Consider the following 22,651-nt stretch of genomic DNA (forward strand, 5'->3'; position numbering starts at 1 on the left):
GGCTGGGAGACACTTTTGGAATGCGGGAGGTTATTGGGGTTGGGTATTGTTTAGAAAACGACTAAATTTAAAATCCCTCTCCGGCGTTGAACTTAGTCTGTAGATTAAAAAAACACCTTAACAAAGATTAAAAAAATACAATAAAATAAAATCCCTCTTATTTAGTTCATTCGAGGTTCTTTGACATTGTACAATGCTCCGAAAACAAATTTCCTGAATTCCTCAAAAATAGCAATTCTTCGACAATAACATTTTCCCGGTAATAACATTTCCCCGAAAATGACTTCAACGAAAATGATATTTCCCAAAAATGATTCTTACCGATACACATATCCCAGAATATGACATTTCCTGAAAATGACATATCCCTGAATGAAGCAGGCCATTAACATAACACTATTTGGCCTAAGGTCATTCGACATGAAGGGCATTTGGGATATTTATGAACAGCATCAGAAAAACCTTTCATAGAAAGCATGCTGGGTATAGAAGAATGGTAATTGTTACCCTTCATCGGAATCATGGTTTGCCCAGTGAAAAGCAATGATTCATTTGTTTCCTTCTGGATGGTGGATGTGATTGCTTCTTTAGAAGTAGGCATTTGCCCGGAATAAGGCAATGGTGAGTGTGATCCCTTCATTAAAAATGGGGGTTTGCCCGGAATAAAGTATCGGTGGATGTTTTTCCTTCTTTAGCAATTGTCGTTTGCCCGGAATAAGGCTATTCAAACCAACGATCTCTTTTTCAAGATCAGTCAATGCTTCCAGAAGCCTTCTTTAAATCAAATGATGAAGTATCAATAAGTTAACACAATTACTCTGTTGACCAATTGGTTTTATCTTTTTTTGATTGTGAAAAAACTGAAAACCAAACTGGCAATTCCGAGCAAGGCCGGGTACATAAAGCTAGTCTACAAATAAAGCCTTACAACAACTACCTATGCTCAAAAGCCGTAGAAAAGCAAATTTCTGTAAACCAGAGGAAGACGAGGCCTGAACGTTCCTTTACGAGCTCGAAAAACGAACACAAACAAGAATGAGTGCAAACTTAATAATAAAGGGCTGCGCTTTCATAAAAAAGAGTCGCTACCACAAAGTTTTACTTAACAACTATTTATTCAGTCCATTTTGGACACACATTTCTTTACTCTGACGTCACTTAGGGTACTTGCGCATTTTTGTCGATGGGATCCGGATCCGTGGTAGCTAGACGTGCAGGTGGTAGCTTGTAGATGGCGTTGTAGTGCATTCCGGTAGCGTATAGCAGCTATCGGGGGTTGTTCGTGATGGTTTGAGTCGGTAATGGGCACATCCAGACGTAGTAGATGGTCTGAAGCGCGTGCTGACCCCAACAGAGAGTGGGGGATGGTATTTGCCAGCTTGACAATACTTTCCTGTTCACCGTTAACTTTGTGGGACGATTAGCGTAGTAGTCGGGCTTGTAGCTGCTTGGTTGTTCTGGGAAGTAGGCGGCAAGGCAAGGCGGAAAGGCTCGTTTCTGGACCTAACCACATGGTTAGTACCCTATCATGACGCCATCTTGTCTACCACTTCACACAACTTTACATCTACTATCCAATTTACCTTTCTCTTATAACATTCCCAATTTACAGAAACTTATACAGGATTAAACAGTTCCGATTCAATTTCGAGCAAACTATACAACAATAAAAGTAGATTGTAACAATAATTTTAACAAATTGTGATCTTGCACCAACCGTACTATTTTGTTCTTGTTATTCTCAAACTTCTTCTGTACTATTGCCTAGTTTTAAACATCGCTACCTAAGTTTTTATGAAAAGAAACTACACAATAATTAATAAGTTTTAAACACTCTTTAAATTCAACAACTTTAGTACTTTTTAAATTCTAGTCACGACGCGCACTTCTAGATCGTCCACTGGTAGAAACAGGAAAGAAGCTTTTCTAGCAATGGCTGAGTATTTATACTCTAGATTTGTAAGGACGGATTGCAATTTTAATAATAAACATTAAAATTTACATTCATCATTTTGCTCCTTACCTTGCATGTAAATCCGTGCGCTACACTGGCGTAATCTATGTGTCGAGCTTGACATCATTCTGACAAGCGATTGTTTTGACAGAACATTCACACCATTGTAAATGAGTGTTGTCACGAAAGGAATGAATGAGAGAGGAGCCATGAGTGTTTCACTTGTCAGACGACACGCGAAAGCGGCACTCAATTTCTGATGCTGTCAGTTTGTTTCATTAGGGTGGGATATGAATTTTGGACTTGCGGTGGAGCCAGCAAGATACAATTGGAACCGAACGGTTACAGTTATCATTGTGATTTCAATGGTGATTGGACTAATATAAGTAAGAAAACACCCGATTAATCCACCTATCGGTATTGATGCCTTTCACGTGTTTTACATATTTAAAAAATGTATAAGAAAGATAAAAATAGCACTGATAGGTAAATATATTCCATAATTCACATTCATTTATATTTATAGCAAGTTTTGCCATTGAGTGCAATTTTTTGCGCGATCAAATTGGTTAAGGACAAGTGCTTAAAAATAGGAGATAATTTTGCACGTGCTTTGCGCACACACAGACATCACCTCAATTCGTTAAACTAAGTTGATTAGTTTATAACCCTGTAAGCCCCATTTTTCCTATAAAAAGTTCATCTTTGGGGTGAACCTATGGATTTTACGTACACTTAATGTTCGAGAAGGCAAAACCAGCCCTCCACTAGCTTGCAAGAATTCCTTGGAAACCATTCCGTTAAGCCAATGAAATCATTCAACAAAAGATACTCAGAGCAAATACTGTTTTGATTTTAGTTATATATAATTACTCATCACAACATGGGTTTTCCACTTACCCCAACCCAATGGGTTAAGTGGAAAAACAACTCCTAATATCTAAATATTTTTCCAAAAAATTTCAAGCAACCAAAATGGTATGAATTACCACACAGTTGGTGCAAAATTGACTGTTTTTGATAGCCCATTTTGATTGAATGCATTTAGATCATTTAAACTGGTTTTACACTAATTCAAACATGCACTATCGATTTTTCCTTTTCCACTTCCCCCAGTGTACCTTACTAAATTCGTTATAAGCTCACGATGGTGTTTAAATCAGTTGTGAAATTATAACGTAACATATGAAGGACCCCCGCATGTGTCATGATCAAAGCATATTCAAAGTTTTACTAAAATCGTACAGAAAATTGAACGAAAAAAAATAATTTTTTTTTGTACGTACTATCGAGGTCAAATGTACGTACAATCGAGGTATGCCTGTATTCCTCTTTTTTTCGTTACAAGACAGTCCATTCTCAATAGACGAACTTTGCTAAAGGCATCATTTTTACAAATTTAAAATTTGTGCGATAAAAATATTTGTAAGGGGTGATTCAAGTATGACGTCCACTAATTTTTGGGATTTAAAGACCCCCCTCCCCCCTCTGTCACGCTTTTATGGTTACCTAGTACATGTACTGTCACAAAATCTTAGACCCCCTCCCCCTATAACTTGTGACATAATTCTTGAACGACCCCTAATGTGAAAAATTCCATATAGGGTGTACCGGTTTTGGTCACCTTAGTGTCTAATTTGACCAACACTAAAAAATGCATATTTTCCAAAAACTATAAAAAACAGGACACACACATACACAACAAAACGTACACTGAGAATAATTTTGTAGTAATATTAACTATGGAGCAGCGCTTAAAATCACTATTCCAGTTTGTTGTTGATTTAAACGAATTCATATTTATAATAACAACATACTGTTGTAAATTTTACCACACGCATGGTCCAAATAACAACAATGTGTGGTGAAGAAAATTTACAAAGTAAACAACATTTTCAGGCCAACATCAAGGATACAGCGGGTGGCAAATCAATTTCGATAAAGTTAATTTAACATTAATCTGCTCAATCGAATACTCTGATCATGATGGTAAGTATTCATTATTTTAGACAATGGTAAAGAATTCGTGGGTGTTAAAGATACACATTAATTCTCGCATTTTTTTCTTTACAGACTATCGCTTCGCTCTAAGTTGGCATCCATGTCAGCTTCAGATTATTTGCCATCTCGAGGGTGGTTCGCATCGATTAACACTGGTTCAGTATATTCGCCAAGGTTCTGCAGTATTATCAGCTTCAAGAAAGCGATCATCAAGTATACGTATACGTATGCTGATGCTACCGAAAACAACGAAGAACTGGCGGTATATGACGACCAGGGATTTTTATGTTAACCATCAATATATTTCCAGTGCGCAAATGCTCCATGTAATTCGTTTCTTCAATAATAAATTCCAATAAATTTAATATGCAATAATTGAAAACCCATATTATTTATTTACCATAATATGAATAACAATATAAATTTTCAATACTACTATGGATCGCAAATGGGCATGGTAAAAACAACTGCAATGTTTACCCGAGCAGCACAAGTGAGTCAAAAATGGTTGCAGCAACTTGATTGTGACCAAATCTGGTCACATATGAGTTGCAGTAACCTACGTGGAACATGTGTGCTGCTAGGGTTACTGCTGCACATAGTAGTTTCAACTGAAAATATAGTACAATTCGATAAGAAGTGTCAAAAAGACTCCATAGTAAAATCAACCGCAGTCATGGTCGATTTAAGTATAATATGTAGTCTGCACAAATCAAGTGGTAAAATGTTTTTAATTTTACCCTCGATTCGGTAGATATTACCATGCCGCTTCTTTCAGTGTAGCCTTCAAATTCCTGAAGAAGGTGAAATATACACCGAAACGTCGGAAAATAGATGAAATAACGTTTTTGCTGCTTTATAAGACTGAAAGAGCCGATAATAGTCAAACAAAAACTATCGATCACTTTCCACAACGAAGAAGCATAAGGGATATATCTCCTGTTACAGCTAATAAAACTGCTCTGGAACTGGTCCACTCTAGCTGATGTCAGAAGGTCAACAGTGCCCAGGCTGCACAACCAGCTAAGTACCCAATTGTGGGATTGTCTATTAACATTTGCTCCATACACGCAAAAAAAGCGTTCATGAATTTGTGAACTAACGAGTTCACGGTGTATTTTTTCGGGAACAACAGTCATGGATTCGGGAATACAGTCACGTTTTTTGGAACGTTCTGGAAAACGTGACTTCTTCTTCTTCTTATTGGCATTACATCCCCACACTGAGACAGAGCCGCCTCGCAGCTTAGTGTTCATTAAGCACTTCCACAGTTATTAACTGCGAGGTTTCTAAGCCAGGTTACCATTTTTGCATTCTAAGGAGGGCCCCCTGGAAAACGTGACTGGTGTTCCCGAATCCATGAATTAAATCACGGTGTATTTTTGCTGGTTCACGAATTCGGGAACGCTTTTTTTGCGTGTACTACATGCTGAGTAGGCGCGATGCACCGCATATTACCCTACTGCATGATGGAGGGTAAGGCTTAATTACCGTTTGCTTGCATATTCAAATAATACGAAAGTTAACCGAGCTGAATTAATTTTCTTCAAAAGTTCCATTCATGAAACGCATAGGGGAAGAGGCCCCAAAACCCCCCCCCCCCCCCCCCGAGGCAAAACGCCTTTTGTGGTTTCCCTCATATTTACCGTCATTAAGATGTCCGTAACAAAACTAGATCTAAAATTATGTAGGTTAGACGAAAAAAGTTTCAAAATAGTGTATGGGAAGGTCGGAAAAAACGAAAATTTCCACATTTTGAAGAAACATCTAACATTTTGGCGAGGCAAAACGCCCTAGTGGCACTAACCTACAATGGACTCCACGCACTATCCATACCAGAATGCTGATTCGCCGACGCGTGGTACTTTGTTCCCTAGGAGCTGCCAGCTCAAAGACGTTTTGCCTCATGAGTTTTCCGGCAACAGAATATCGCCACTTTTTTGAAATGTGAATATTATCAACATGATTGAGATTTTTGACAATTTTTGAATGGCATCAATTAGTTATCTTGTTTAACTGATGCATAATGTAAAAATACCTACGAATAGCGTTACAAATAAGACAATAAAGCAGTGTTTGCTTAGCTAGGGCGTATTGGCCCCCCTTCCCCTAAAGGCGATTGAGCGAAGGATATAAGTGGTTTATTGGAACTGGCTTTTTGTCATTCCTTCCAATGACATTTCTTCAGATCCTCTTGTCATACAATGCAGGTGCATTGTGCATATGATTAATGCACATAACCTATTAATTAAAACGCCCTTCTGGTAAACTAAGCATTCTACGCATCCCCATTATTCTACGGTATAACGTAAGAAAAGGGGGCCCTTCTTAGCCGTGCGGTTAGACGCGCGGCTACAAAGCAATACCATGCTGAGGGTGGCTGGGTTCGATTCCCGGTGCCGGTCTAGGCAATTTTCGGATTTGAAATTGTCTCGACTTCCCTGGGCATAAAAGTATCATCGTGCTAGCCTCATGATATACGAATGCAAAAATGGTAACCTGGCTTAGAAACCTCGCAGTTAATAACTGTGGAAGTGCTTAATGAACACTAAGCTGCGAGGCGGCTCTGTCCCAGTGTGGGGATGTAATGCCAATAAGAAGAAGAAGAAGAAGAAGAAGAAGAAGAAGAAGAAGAACGTAGGGAAAGTTGTGCAACATTTTGGGAAGTAGTCAATTTTGACCACATTTTTTCAAATCGGTTTTATCCGAATGTAAGATTTTTCCACGCTTCAATAACCCAGGATATCCCAAAACCATCTAACCATGTCTCCTGATCTTATCAAATATATTATGGATATAGTTGAATACATATTTAAGTTTGAAGCGATGAAAAAAGCTAAAATGGGGGCTGTAGATCGCAAGTTCTGAACTCAAGGGCGGCTTGGATAACCCAGAATGTCCTAAAACCATCTTACCATGTCTCCTAGTCTTCTGGAATATGTAGCTGAATACATGTCCATGCTTTGTGACCGTTCATTTTCGGGTCACAATAGAATACTTGGTGGGAAGGCCAGTTAGTGATTTAGCCCAAATAAAACATTGTTATAAATGTCTTGTGTTGTTGTAAATGTCTGAATATTCAATAAATGTCTGTCTCCACTTTTTGTAGTGTTTGAGTGATATTTATTTTGTGTTCAGTAGCTTTTGGTTGATGTCTTCAGATTTATTATTTATTTTATTCGTTTCTTTTACTCCGACTTTAGTTTATTTATTTATTAATTTATTTATTTATTTATTAATTTATTTATTTATTTATTTATATATTCATTTTTCTGTTCACATAGTTTTCTTTATTTACTTATTTTGTGCATTTGATTATTTCTTTACTTATTTATTCATCCATATTTTATTTATTCAATTGCTTATTCATTTATTTGTAATTTTTATTAATTATTGTGCGGAAACAAGTGTTAGGGTATTTTTAATTGTTAAGGCTTAGCATGCAGCCAGTGTCGGAGTAAACATGTAAATTAGTATAGGATATCAACCAAAATATTTTATAGTGTAAGGTTCCTGTTAGTGTTCATGTATTCATCATCGCTACTACTATCATGATCATCTTCTTGGCCGCCATCATCATAGTCTGGAAATTGCCACGTCATTGGCATGAAATTAAGGAGGAGGGGATGATATAAAAAGGGATTCCCCAATAGGGTACAGCTCTTGTATAATTTAAAGTCCGGAGGAGTGAAGTTAGAGTGTCGGTACGCGGGATAGTTCGTCAACATACTACCCGCGATAGTTCCAAAAGTTTTAAAAAGAAAGAACTGTCAAAAGTTTATAAAATTAAAACTTACAATCTAACATTAGAACCTACAGTTAAAAAACAAAATCCACAGTTTAAAATACCATTAAAAGGTTTCACCTATAGTTAAACTAAATCTAAAGTACGGATCATCGTGATATCACCACTAACGGTTGGAAAAGTGCACCAAGTATTTTAAAGTTACTTCTGACCGCGCTAGTTTCTCGATGATTATAAAACCGTACTTTGGAATCAAGCGAGCAAGTGATGGACAGTAGACTGCAGTGTAAGAAGTGGTTAGCCGGAAAGTAGTGTGAATGAAGATCAATGGTATCTGACAAATCTGGAGCGCTTTGCAGCCTCTATGGGGTGCTAGCTCGCTTGATTAGCCACTATGTGAAAACGTGCGCGAAATTGCACCACTCCCCGGACAGGGACTTTGGCCTCCGTCACCATAGGCCACACCGACACGTGAACGCTCTCTAGCCGAGAATTAATAGAAGTGATTCCCTGTGAGTAAGCCAAGAAGACCCTAAGAAGAAGAAGAATAGCTGTAGCAGTTTCGAGTTTCTGTGGAGGAGTCGTCCAGTATGCATGCCAACGATTCCTGCATCGGCCGCAACGGTGAGCTCACGAAAGAAAAAAAAAAATTGATAATTCAAATTAAAAGTTTCTTTGAGTCAATCCATTGAAATTAGCTTTAATAAATTTGTATGGCCTGCTAAATTCTAACTGTAGTTGTTTCACGTTAATTGTTTAAAAGAAATCTTGTTCTCCGCCATTTTGTTCTGTATAGTCCGCCTTGCCACCAATTATAAAGGAAGAAATATCCGGGAGAATCGAGTTGGAAAACGACCCTGAAGTGAAACCGTGTTGAGGACCACTGCTCCTATGGTAATACCGTTACAGGGGTTCTCAACCGGTTTCCACAAAGTTTCACTTAGTATCAGCTTCCAGTGCCGAAAAAAGCTAACTTCGTGGCTGCAGATCACAAGTTCTGAACTCAAGGTCGGTTTCGATGACTCAGGCTATCCCAAAACCATCTCACCATGTCTCTTGATCTTTAAGAATATGTTATGGATATGGTTGAATATATATCCAAGCTTAGAGTGACGAAAAAGCTTGCATGGTAACTGTAGATTGCACGTTTCGGCCTCTTGGATGATCTAGTACATCTCGAAAAAATATTTTTCAACTTATTTTGTCAGTTCTCCATTATTAATCACGAAAACAAATGGAACATATCAAATTTACTGCGTAATACCGCTTAGAAAAATTTGGGCCTGAAAGGGTTAATTCACCTGGTTGAAAAAAATAAATATTGCACACTTTCATACACTGTCACGGAACAAATAGTTTTTGAGATTTTTGGACCATGCCATTCATGAGAAATTGCAGTACTGGTTGTAAGTTAAGCAGGGGTGCCCAAAACCAGGCAACTTTCCCTACCTCTCATCACTTTGAGGAATATGTGTTGCAAATTATGCCATTTGACATTTTCATCCTACCAAGCATTTACAAAGGGATGATAAGCCCTTAAGCCTATTCGATGTTTTCATTAATATAAACAAGATATCGAACCGTTTCAACGTGTAGATGCAACTAGCTACATTTCACAATCAGCTCCTATTCAAAACAACAAAGTTTTTATGACTTTCTACGCCCGAATGGTAATGTAAAATAATTTAAGGTTCCACCAAACACACGCGACGCGACAGTAGCGACGCGATTCTATCACTTGGCGACAGCGATTCTGTCGCCGTTGGTATGGAAGCGTAAATAGAACATTGCCTGCAGCGACCCAACGATAGAATCGCTGCGACTAGTTGTCGCCGTCGCGGCGATGAAATCTCTTAGGTTTGGGGGAGCCTTTAATTGCATGTTAAATAATGGTGAACGCATGGTTGTTTGTTTTGTCTTAATGGATTGAACGGCAATCTTAATACGGGTGGAGGTGAATAATTCGCAAATCGTTGAATTTTAGTGAAAATAAAAGGATTGCGCTCAACTTTCTATAGCAGCTCAATGATGAATAACTATTAGTATTTAACTAATGATGAAGTGTGATGGTTTTATTCGTTCATAAATGTCCCTCAAACGATTAGGGTAAAATGTCCTATCGTTGTGGTATGTCCTAATGTTGCGGTAGTGTTTGAAAAGTCCATCCTGGATATAATAGCACCAAAACAATTGTGGATCCGCTAAAACTTTTCGAATCAACCACTAGAATACATTTTGTTTGACACAATTCCGTCCAAAATGATGAAAAAACAACAGTTTTCATTAAAAAAAATTGCGCCTTTTGAGCCTATTATTGCGGTAGTGCTAAAAAAAATAAAAAAAAAATATCGCAATGATACGTCCTATTATTGCGGTAGTTTGTTTTTATTGTGGTAAAAGCAAAACAACATAAGTTTATATATACGAAACTAGTGTTAACGAGCATCCTATTCGACTACTGCAATCGCAAGGATGTTAACGATCATTCAATATTTGCGTTCGATCATTTAGTAGTTTGTCAATAACTCATTCTAGAAGCTGAATTTCAAAATATGTTGTATGGTGGACTTGTAGTGCGAAGGTTTTTCTACAACTCTGCCTAATGGTTCGTTGTTTGAATTCCACTAGTAACGGAGTTATAGCTATAGTTTCAGTAACTTAGACTAAATGATAACAAAATTCCAATCATATAGTTTGAGTTACTACAACTAGCGCTCTAACTCTGTTATTAGTTCAATTCTAATAACGATCCATTAGGCAAAGTTGTAGAAAACCCTTCGCACTAGAAGTCCACCATACAACATATTTTGAAATTCAGCTTCTAGAATGTGTTATTGACAAAATACTAAATGATCGAACGCAAATTACTGAATGATCATTAACATCCTTGCTGCAATGTGAGAAAAGATAAGCAGTTCATTTTTAAAGAATTTTCGAAATCAATTTTGTTTTGACGCGGTGCTTATCCCCTCCATAATAGGTCTTTTTACCCTATATGATTTTATGAGTGAGGCAATTTGCGGTATGCACTGTTCGCCCCTAATTGTGTTTGCAGTGAGCGCACTTGCTATCGAAAAATGAAACAATTTTCCTACAATGTGGTTAACACATAACATACTCCACATATGCTTCAGACAAGCCAAGAAAAGTTTAAACAGCCCTTTTTTATCTTACATGGTCCTATTGTTCCCACTTTTTTCCCCACTACGCATTCGAATTCTTACTTTGCTCAAACTGTCCTTAAATTTGAGATCGCCTTCCAGAAAAAGCTTCCGTCCCTCGATGGTTCCTTGCATGGGCAAACACAGATCGAACATCGTGCTGTACTGTCTGACCATTTTGTCCAAGTTTTCGTTGTTGGAGTCCACCACATCGTACGACTCGATGCGGGCGTTGATACCCTTCAGCCGTTCGTTCTCCTGTCGGGTAGTTAGATGCGCATTGACGCCGGCCACAAACACTTCCACCGAGTGGATCTATCCGGGGGTTGAAAATTACGAATGGCAAGAGAGCAAAAAAAAAAAATCAATTTCAGTAATGCGATCGAAAGACCGTCTCCGCCGCAGTCGACTATAAAAACACTTACCATCTCGTCAATCGCTTCACCTTCATTCTCGTCGGCTATGTGCTTCCTGATGGCTGCCAGTAGCAAACCGTACTTCGTTAACCTTTGCATGGGCCTGACTAGAATGTCAGCCAGCCGAAGCCTGGTGGGACCACCGCATACACCGGATAGAGAGGATAAGGGCGAAAATCAACATCAAACAAATCGACCAACCCAAATAACCCCAAAATCAATTAGCCGTATGATGGATTAATGGTAGCAGCAAGTCAAGCTTCGGCATAGGGATTCCCGAACCGTTTGCAAAGCTTCAATATCCGTTCAGTTTAATGTTGCTTTTATTTCACATTTTTTACTGATTGGAAAAAATGCAGATTTCTTAAATTTCCTACTTCCCAAGTATTTCCAAATTATTAATTTTTTTTCACGAAAATTACATTGCGTAGGTAATTAAACTATTCAAATTATCAATTGAAAAATTATTTTTTATGGAATTGAAAACATAAATATAAAACTCAAATTTAGCAACAATTTGATTCACTCGTAACGGAAAACGGTTTGGAATCCCTATGCTTGAGCCATAAAGCTGCTGTCGCGGTGGTGGCGGTGGTGTCGAAATCGAAACTGAACTAGATCTCCACTCACCGGTTGCACATTTTCTGCGACTCACACCACGCGCAGTAAGACATGAAGAGCGAGTTGTTTTGGTACAGCTCCTTGCAGTAGTACTGGCAAGTGCTCTGCTCCGCACAGTACTTGGTGTAGGGGGTGAAGATGACGGGGAACTCCATAAAACCGTCCCTAAATTTGTAAACGCTCATCGGTTCTTTGGTTTCCACGCTGTCTTTAACCTGCCAGTGGTTGATCGATTGATGGTGGGAAAGGAGAAGACCCAAATGTTATTGAGCGAACGTGACGGCAGCGCTGAGCTGGTAAATCACCGCATTCAATTGGATTAGAGATACTCACCATCGGGTACAGGTACGAGGTCCAGAATTTCAGGTTCGACTCGCATATATCGCGTATGTTGGAAAACAGCTTGTTCTGATCAACATCGGTAAGGATGTTGTGCGATTGAATATCCTCCAGGCAGGCTAAAAATAGCTGTTGAAGAAAGATGGTTTTAAGCATGCCAGACTGCAGTAATGTAATTGAATATAGCCGATGGGGGTTGAAGCTGTCCGGCGGTCAGGTGGGAATGATTGGAAGTCAGAGCACAGCTTTTGCACATCAGGTGAATTAAACGTGCGGAATGTTTGTTTTCATATGATTATATAAATAGCAAAGTAACAATGGGAAACCGTGTGTAGGGGAACTAGGTTTAAAATGCGCCAGTCAGCTAATACGGATCATTGCATTTTCTGGGTTAATAGCCTAAATTAAGTTACAAAACCGATGGCAGCTGACGCCCAAACATATTTTTAGATTTTATATATAATTAATAATAATAGTCAAGACATCTAAAATAAAATTGTTAAAAATAAATTTGTTTTTTTTTCCACCTTTTGATAAAATTTAGGGTTCCATTGCACTAGATAAAAACATTTTTTTCGATAATCTTTGCACATGTCTGGAAAAACAAATTAGTGAAGATTGTGCCAAGTTACTAAAAAGTTAACTTTACTACATTTTTAATAGAAGAACGCACATTTTATTAAAACCTCTGCATGCAGGATAAAACGCGCTCTTCTGATGTGCTTGACTATGGATGTCATAGTTTGAGAAGGGCGTGTGCCAATAACAATTTATTTTTAAATAATTATCAATTAAAAAGTAAAAAAGTAAGAATTGAAAAGTGAGAAAATAAAAGTGAAAAGTGATGAGAAGAGAGAAGTGAGAACAACAAGAACTCCACTGAAAAGCCCTCAATAGTTTTATAATCAATTGTGAATTGTAAGCTGAGATTTGGGATATGAGAACTGAAGAGTGAGATGGGAGAAACGAGAAAAGGGAAGAGAAGTGAGAAGCGATAGGCAAGCAGTAAGAAGTGCGAAATAAGATGAGATGAATGAAAAGCGAGATGCAAGTAGTAGAAGGTGAGAAGTAATAAGCGAGATACTTTGTGTGAGATATGAGCAGTAAAAAATTATGAAGAGGAATATGACAATTGATAAATGAGATGTGAGAAGTGAGAAACGAGAAGTGAGAGGTGCAAGGTAAAAGGAGTTAAATTGTAGAATACAGAAAAAAAGCGAGAAGAGAGGCGAAGAGAGAGAAGTAAATTGTGTGGAGACTACTCAGAATAGAGTTTTTTTTCAGCATAGATTTTTGTTCATCCAAGAAATTCCTGGAGTAAGGGCTAAAGATCTACAAGCGTAGCTTAAGATCATTCGGACTGTTTCAATTATGGCGCATGTCCTTCTGGATGTGTAGAATAGAATGAGCCAACGTAAGAGATTCTGGATCATTCAAGAAATTCCTGGAGTTGGGCCTTATGACCTACACGCGCAGATGTATCGGACTGTTTTAAATGTGATGCCCTTTTGGATGTGTAGAATAGAATAAGTCAGCGAGAGAGGTTCTCGGTCATCCAAGAAATCCCTGGAGTTAGGTCCTCAGAGCTACACGCGTAATCAAAGATCAATCGGACTGTTTTAAATGTGGTACGTGCCCTTTTGGATGTGAAGAATAGAATAAGTCAACGGCAGAGGTTTTCGGTCATCCAAGAAATCCCTGGAGTTAGGTCCTCAGATCTACACGCGTAACTAAAGTTCAGTTGGACTGTTTTAATTATGGCACATGTCATTTTGGATGGTTAGAATAGAATGAGGCATCGTTAGAGATTCTGGGTGGTTCAAGAAAGCTCTGGAGTTAGGCCTTTTTATCTACACGCGTCACTTTGAGATTTATCGGTCTATTTTAAATGTGGTACATGCCCTTTTGGATGTGTAGAATAGAATAAGTCAGTGGCAGAGGTTCTTGATTATCCAAGAAATCCCTTGAGATTGGCACACAAGTCTACACGAGTAACGGAAGATAAATCGATCGATTTTCAATGTGGTACATGCTCATTTTTAATTATAGAATATGATGTATCTACGGCATAGGTTGTCGGTTATCCAAGACATACCTAGAGCAAAGCCGTAAGATCTACTACAAAACAAAAGTTAATTGCCCTTTGTGGTGCATAAACACAGGGCATGTATCATATTTGAAATAATCCAATTGCTCTATGGTTACTTATGTACATCTAAAGGCCTTATTCCAGGAATTTCTTGGTCGATCAAAAACCTATGCTGGGAACGCGTTCTAGTCTATGTATCATAAAGGGCATGTGCCAGTTTTGGAACAATTCATTTGATCTATGGTTACGCATGAAGACCTAAGGGCTTATTCCAGGAATTTCTTGGACGACCAAGAACCCATGCTTGGAACGTGTTATATTCTATGCATCACAAAGGGCATGTATCCTATTTAAATCAATCCAATTGATCTATGGTGACACATGTAGATCGATAGGCCTTATTCCAGGGATTTATTGGTCGACCAAAAACCTAAGTTGGGAACGCGTTCTATTCTATGTTTTATAAAAGGCATGTGCCAGTTTTGAAACAATCCATTTGATATATAGTATCGCATGTAGACCTAAGGGCTTATTCCAGGAATTTCTTGGACGATCGAGAACCTATGCTTGCAACGCGTTCTATTCTATGCATCACAAAGGGCATGCTCCATATTTGAAACAATTCAAGTAACCTTTGGTTACGCATGTAGATTTAAAGGCTTATTCCAGGAATTTCTTGAGCAACCAAGAACCTATGATTGGGACGCGTTCTATTCTATGCATCACAAAAGGCATGTACCATATTTGAATCAATCCAATTGATTTCTGGTTACACATGTAGATCGAAAGGCCTTATCCCATAGATTTCTTGGACTTCCATTATATGCATCACAAAGGGCATGTACCATATTTGAAACAATCCAAGTAATCCTTAGTTCCGCATTTAGACCTAAACGCCTATTCCAGGGATTTCTTGGATGGCCAAGAACTCATACTGTGATCACATTATGTTCTGTGCATCATAAAGGGCAAGTCCCTTTTCGCGTGTTGACCTAAAGAACTATTCCAGGGATTTCTTGGACGACCAAGAACCTATGATGTGACACGAAAATTTAGCAAAAAAAAAATAACAATTCATAAACTTTTATTCCAGTGGTAACGAGAATAGGACTTTTCTTAAATTGATACTTGATTCTTCTGTCAGTTCACTGCTGTTTGTTTACGTTTTAGCCTCGGGGTGGCGCGTTGGTCCGCATGGTTTGAATTTGCAAGAAAATGCATCGCTTCAATATAAAATCGTTTTCTCGGAATATAATTGGTTTTTTGTCCAATTTTTTATTCCGTGTTATAGATGGTAAGGATAATTAGTGGTTAGCAAATTGGAAGTACATACTTTCGATTGTTATCTTCGTTCAATTCGAAGATTTGCTTAGGGGGCGCATATTGACCGTCTCTCCCCTATATGAGTTTACCTGGACGGATAATTTTCTGTCTGATATGCACCAAATCGATTTTGGTAGAACAATCTGCATTCGATAGGAAAGTTTTGTTTCATAGCATAGTGTTCTCCAATATAAACAAGAAATCAAAATGATCTCCTATCCAAACTAAGGTTCTAATGACTTTATAACGCATTTAAAATAAGGCCGATACAAATATTTAAAATCTATTTTGTCTCCCCCCCTCGGATTTTTTTTGCCAAAAAATAATATTTTGAGGGGGCAACAAAATAAAATTTGAGGATTTTCAAAACATTCTTTAACAAATCCGAGGAGTTTTTTTAATTTTTTTCATTTTAATATTTGTAACGGCCTAAATATGTTTTAAAAAGCGGGCCTGTGGCAAAACGCCCAAATGGTGGTGTTTTTTTTTCTTCCTAAGCAATGGACGGGGAATCTGCTCAGCAGACATCCCCCACTGGGACATTGCCGCATCGCTGCTTAGTGTTCATTTAGCACTTTCACAGTTGTGAGCAGCAGGGACTATGTCCAAGGGCTTGACGATCCCTCCCCAGGCCATCTGCGAGTTGTGGCGCCTGCCTAGGATGCGGTGGGGTTTGACAGTGGGCCCTGTTAAACCTCTATAAAAAGCTGCATGTATCCGCAAGTAGGCTCCGCCAAAGCGACCGTGTGCCGCTCAAAGCGCACAAGCCCAAGTCCTGGTGTTAGGTGGGACGCTAAACAGCCCTGACACGACGGCCCTCCGACGAGACAGGAGGTTTGCGCAGGCCCAATAAGCCGCCTTTAAAAACAACTATTACGAACGACATAGAAGATAATACGACTCGATACAATCGGCAACGACTTAGGCGACGAATAAAGGATCACGATTGGAAGCTTGGAACATGGAACTGCAAGTCGCTAGGCTTTGCAGGTTGCGATAGGATAATCTACGATGAATTACATCCCCGCAACTTCGATGTCGTAGCGCTGCAGGAAATCTGCTGGACAGGACAGAAAGTGTGGAAAAGCGGGCATCGAGCGGCTACCTTCTACCAAAGCTGTGGCACCACCAACGAGCTGGGAACCGGCTTCATAGTGCTGGGAAAGATGCACCAACGCGTGATTGGGTGGCAGCCAATCAACGCAAGGATGTGCAAGCTGAGGATAAAAGGCCGTTTCTTCAACTATAGCATCATCAACGTGCACTGCCCACACGAAGGGAGATCCGACGACGAGAAAGAAGCGTTCTATGCGCAGCTGGAGCAGACATACGATGGATGCCCACTGCGGGACGTCAAAATCGTCATCGGTGACATGAACGCTCAGGTAGGAAGGGAGGAAATGTATAGACCGGTCATCGGACCGGATAGTCTGCATACCGTATCGAACGACAACGGCCAACGATGCATAAACTTTGCAGCCTCCCGCGGAATGGTAGTCCGAAGCACTTTCTTCCCCGTAAGAATATCCACAAGGCCACATGGAAATCACCTAACCAAGTAACGGAAAACCAAATCGACCACGTTCTAATCGACGGTAAATTCTTCTCCGACATCACGAACGTACGCACTTACCGCAGTGCGAATATTGAATCCGACCACTACCTCGTCGCAGTATGTCTGCGCTCAAAACTCTCGACGGTGATCAACACGCGTCGGAGTCGTCCGCCGCGGCTTAACATTGGGCGGCTACAAGACGGTAGACTAGCCCAAGACTACGCGCAGCAGCTGGAAGTGGCACTCCCAACGGAAGAGCAGCTAGGCGCAGCATCTCTTGAAGATGGCTGGAGAGATATTCGATCCGCCATTGGAAGCACCGCAACCGCTGCACTAGGCACGGTGGCTCCGGATCAGAGAAACGACTGGTATGACGGCGAATGTGAGCAGTTAGTTGAGGAGAAGAATGCAGCATGGGCGAGATTGCTGCAACACCGCACGAGGGCGAACGAGGCACGATACAAACGGGCGCGGAACAGACAAAACTCGATTTTCCGGAGGAAAAAGCGCCAGCAGGAAGATCGAGACCGTGAAGAGACGGAGGAACTGTACCGCGCTAATAACGCACGAAAGTTCTATGAGAAGTTGAACCGTTCACGTAAGGGCCACGTGCCACAGCCCGAGATGTGTAAGGACATAAACGGGAACCTTCTTACGAACGAGCGTGAGGTGATCCAAAGGTGGCGGCAGCACTACGAAGAGCACCTGAATGGCGATATGGCAGACAACGGTGGCGGTATGGTAATGAACCTAGGAGCACGCGCGCAGGACATGCGACTTCCGGCTCCGAATCTCCAGGAAATCCAGGAGGAGATCGGTCGGCTGAAAAACAACAAAGCCCCTGGAGTTGACCAACTACCAGGAGAGCTGTTTAAACACGGTGGTGAAGCACTGGCTAGAGCGCTGCACTGGGTGATTACCAAGGTTTGGGAGGATGAGGTTCTGCCGCAGGAGTGGATGGAAGGTGTCGTGTGTCCCATCTACAAAAGGGCGATAAGCTGGATTGTAGCAACTACCGCGCAATCACATTGCTGAACGCCGCCTACAAGGTACTCTCCCAAATTTTATGCCGTCGACTAACACCAATTGCAAGAGAGTTCGTGGGGCAGTACCAGGCGGGATTTATGGGTGAACGCTCTACCACAGACCAGGTGTTCGCCATACGTCAGGTATTGCAGAAATGCCGCGAATACAACGTGCCCACACATCATCTATTTATCGACTTCAAAGCCGCATATGATACAATCGATCGGGACCAGCTATGGCAGCTAATGCACGAAAACGGATTTCCGGATAAACTGATACGGTTGATCAAGGCGACGATGGATCGGGTGATGTGCGTAGTTCGAGTTTCAGGATTCTCGAGTCCCTTCGAAACCCGTAGAGGGTTACGGCAAGGTGATGGTCTTTCGTGTCTGCTATTCAACATCGCTTTAGAGGGAGTAATACGAAGGGCAGGGATTGACACGAGTGGTACGATTTTCACGAAGTCCGTCCAGTTATTTGGTTTCGCCGACGACATTGATATCATGGCACGTAACTTTGAGAGGATGGAGGAAGCCTACATCAGACTGAAAAGCGAAGCTAAACGGATTGGACTAGTCATCAACACGTCGAAGACGAAGTACATGATAGGAAGAGGCTCAAGAGAGGTCAATGTGAGCCACCCACCACGAGTTTGTATCGGTGGTGACGAAATCGAGGTGGTTGAAGAATTCGTGTACTTGGGCTCACTGGTGACCGCCGATAACGATACCAGCAGAGAAATTCGGAAACGCATAGTGGCTGGAAATCGTACGTACTTTGGACTCCGCAAGACGCTCCGATCGAATAGAGTTCGCCGCCGTACCAAACTGACTATCTACAAAACGCTTATAAGACCGGTAGTTCTCTACGGACACGAGACCTGGACGATGCTCGTGGAGGACCAACGCGCACTGGGAGTCTTCGAAAGGAAAGTGTTGCGTACCATCTATGGTGGGGTGCAGATGGCGGACGGTACGTGGAGGAGGCGAATGAACCACGAGTTGCATCAGCTGTTGGGAGAACCATCCATCGTTCACACCGCGAAAATCGGAAGACTGCGGTGGGCCGGGCACGTAGCCAGAATGTCGGACAGTAATCCGGTGAAAATGGTTCTCGACAACGATCCGACGGGAACAAGAAGGCGAGGTGCACAGCGGGCAAGGTGGATCGATCAGGTGGAGGACGACTTGCGGACCCTCCGCAGACTGCGTGGTTGGCGAAGTGCAGCCATGAACCGAGCTGAATGGAGAAGTCTTTTATGTGCAGCACAGGCCACTCCGGCCTTAGTCTGATGATAAATAAAACAGTTGTGAGCTGCGAGGTTACCATTTCGGCATTCGTATATCATGAGGCTATCACGATGATGCTTTTATGTCCAGGGAAACCGAAAATTGCCTACACCTGCACCGGAAATAGAACCCAGCCACCCTCAGCATGATCTTGCTTTGAAGCCGCGCATCTTACCGCACGGCCAAGGAGAGCCCACATAATGGAGATCAAAGGGCTATATTTCAGGGAGTTTGAAGACCTTGGAAGTAATAATTACCTTGACATGTATTCCACATATTTTAGCCATTAATCTTCGAAATAAGTCATGAATATATTATCGACCACCTAATTGTATGAAGCCGGCCCAAAGTGCGCTGGCGTGGGTAGATGGATTAAAACTATTGGAAGGTTGTTGATAGTGATTGGTGATAATTATTGAAAAATAAATAAATAATTAAATAAATAAATCGGTTCTTGTCAGAACCACCAATCAATTTGGAAGAAGGTAAACGACTGCTGTACTGTGCCTGTAGCAAATTCATTACCAGTGAAATATTTCTTGCCAGATTCTAAGTTTTGTTGCATTGTGATGGTGATTATAATAAGTATTATTGAGATGAGTAAAAAGAGATTTGATCCGAGATGATCTTTCTTCATACTAGATTTAAATCTAATCATAAGAATACGTTAAGAAATGATCGACATTTAAGTCTTCAACCCTATCATTTTTTTGTGACGGTCGCATTTTCCAAATTCTGAAATGTAGGTACCCCCATATCCGTATAGAAAACAAAGACGTAGTCCTACGTCAATAAGTTTCTAGAACAGCGGTTCTCAACCTTCTACTTGAGAGGTACCCCTTGGAACTTTTGCATTGATTGAGGTACCCCCTCTCGAAATTAGGCTTCCAATCCTTTTGAAAGAATAATACCGAGCTCTTTGAAGGAAAGCTCCTTTAAGCTTTTGAATCCCTTTGAAGTAGACTTCCGCGCCTCTTCATTAGAGGCTTCTGAGCCTCTTGTAGAGAGGCTTCCGAGCCTCTTGAAGGCGGTTTTTGAGCCACTAAAAAAGGAGGCTTCTTTTGCAGCTTAAAACGACGCTTCCAAGCCTCTTGAATGAGAGCTTCCGAGCCTCTCGAAAGCAGCCTCCCGAGCCTCTTGAAAGGAAGAGGCTTCCGAGCCTCTTGAAAGGACGCTTCTCAGCCTCTTAGAAGGAGTTTTGAGCCTCTTGAAAGGATGCTTTTAAGTCTCTTGAAATGTGGCTTCCTACCCTCTTGAAAGGAGCCTTCCGAACCTTTTGGAAGGAGGCTTTTAAGCCTATTGAAAGGTGGCTTCTGAGTCTGGAAGAAGGTTTTTGAGCCTCTTGAAAGGATCTTGAAAGGTGACTTTCCCTATTGGAAAGAGGCTTCCGAGCCTCTTGAAAAAAGGGTCCGAGCATTTTGAAAGAAGGCTTCCGAGCCTTTTGGAAGAAAGCTTCCGAGCCTTTTGGAAGAAGGCTTCCCAGCCTCTTAAAAGGATGTTGAAAGGAGGAGGCTTTTGAGCCTCTTAAAAGGAGATTTCTGAGCCTCTTAAAAGTAGGCTTCTGAGCCTCTTGAAAAGAACCTCTTGAAAAGATATTGAAAGGAGGCTTCCGAGCATCTTCAAAGGAGGATTTTGAGTCTCTAGAGAAGGAGGATTTTGAGCCTCTTGAAAAAGGCTTCCAAGCCTCTTGTAAGGCTTCCGAGCATCTTGAAAGAAGGCTTCCGAGCCTCTTGAAAGGACACAGAGGGATGCTTTTGAGCCTCTTGAAAGGATGCTTTTGAGTCTCTTGAAAGGGATTTTTGAGCCTCTTGAAGGATGCTTCCGAGCATCTTGAAAATAGGCTTCCGAGCCTCTTGAAAGGAAGTTTCCGAGCCTCTTGAGAGGCTTCCGAGCCTTTTGAAAGAAGGCTTCCGAGCCTCTTGAAAGGAGTCTTCCGAGCCTTTTAAAAGGACGCTTCCGAGCCTCTTAGAAGGAGGCTTTTTAGCCTCTTGAAAGGATGCTTTTGAGCCTCTTGAAATGAGGCTTCCGAGCCTCTTGAAAGGAGCCTTCCGAGCCTCTTAGAAGAAGGCTTCTGAGCCTGAAAGGAGGTTTTTGAGCCTATTGAAAGAAGACTTTTGAGCCTCTTGAAAGTAGTCTTTTGAGCCTCTTTAAAAGAGGCTTCCGAGCCTCTTGAAAAGATATTGAAAGGAGGCTTCCAAGCCTCTTCAAAAGATATTGAAAGGAGGCTTCCGAGCCTTTTGGAAGGAGGCTATTGAGCCTATTGAAAGGAAGCTTCTGAGCCTGGAAGGAGGTTTTTGAGCCTTTTGAAATGATCTTGAAAGGAGACTTCCAAACCTCTTGAAAAGAGGCTTCCGAGCCTCTTGAATGAAGGCTTCCGAACCTTTTGAGAGCAGGCTTCCGAGCCTTTTGGAAGAAGGCTTTCCAGTCTCTCAAAAGGATGTTGAAAGAAGTCTTCCGAGCCTCTTGATAGGAGCCTCTTGGAAGGAGGCTTTTGAGCCTCTTGAAAGGAGAATTCTGAGCCTCTTAAAAGTAGGCTTCTGAGCCTCTTGAAAACAGCCTCTTGAAAGGATGTTAAAAGGAGGCTTCCGAGCCTCTTCAAAGGAGGATTTTGAGCCTCTAGAAAAGGAGGATTTTGAGCCTCTTGAAAGGAGGCTTCCAAGCCTCTTGTAAGGCTTCCGAGTCTCTTGAAAGAAGGCTTCCGAGCCTCTTGAAAGGACACTTTAGAGCCTCTTAGAGGGAGGCTTTTGAGCCTCTTGAAAGGATGCTTTTGAGTCTCTTGAAAGGGATTTTTGAGCCTCTTGAAAGGAGGCTTCCGAGCCTCTTGAAAATAGGCTTCCGAGCCTCTTGAAAGGAGGTTTCCGAGCCTCTTGTGAGTCTTCCGAGCCTCTTGAAAGAAGGCTTCCGAGCCTCTTGAAAGGAGTCTTCCGAGCCTCTTGAAAGGACGCTTCCGAGCCTCTTAGAAGGAGGCTTTTGAGCCTCTTGAAATGATGCTTTTGAGCCTCTTGAAAGGAGCCTTCCGAGCCTCTTGGAAGAAGGCTTCTGAGCCTGGAAGGAGGTTTTTGAGCCTATTGAAAGAAGACTTCTGAGCCTCTTGAAAGTAGGCTTCTGAGCCTCTTCAAAAGAGGCTTCCGA

General features: G+C 41.2%; 1 protein-coding gene across 1 annotated transcript in view; it reads right to left on the reverse strand.

Moving 5' to 3' along the window:
- Nucleotides 1-22,651, reverse strand: part of LOC134220472 (serine-rich adhesin for platelets) — a 488,621-nt gene that overhangs the window by 16,363 nt on the left and 449,607 nt on the right. Inside the window, exons 10-13 of the mRNA XM_062699526.1 lie at nucleotides 12,232-12,366; nucleotides 11,908-12,113; nucleotides 11,287-11,407; nucleotides 10,925-11,176 (exon numbers count right to left, since the gene is read on the reverse strand). Of these exons, the coding sequence (XP_062555510.1) occupies nucleotides 10,925-11,176; nucleotides 11,287-11,407; nucleotides 11,908-12,113; nucleotides 12,232-12,366 (714 nt within the window). The remainder of the gene's footprint in view (nucleotides 1-10,924; nucleotides 11,177-11,286; nucleotides 11,408-11,907; nucleotides 12,114-12,231; nucleotides 12,367-22,651) is intronic.

Source organism: Armigeres subalbatus, chromosome 3 (assembly GCF_024139115.2).
Source record: "Armigeres subalbatus isolate Guangzhou_Male chromosome 3, GZ_Asu_2, whole genome shotgun sequence".
Lineage (NCBI taxonomy): Eukaryota > Metazoa > Arthropoda > Insecta > Diptera > Culicidae > Armigeres > Armigeres subalbatus.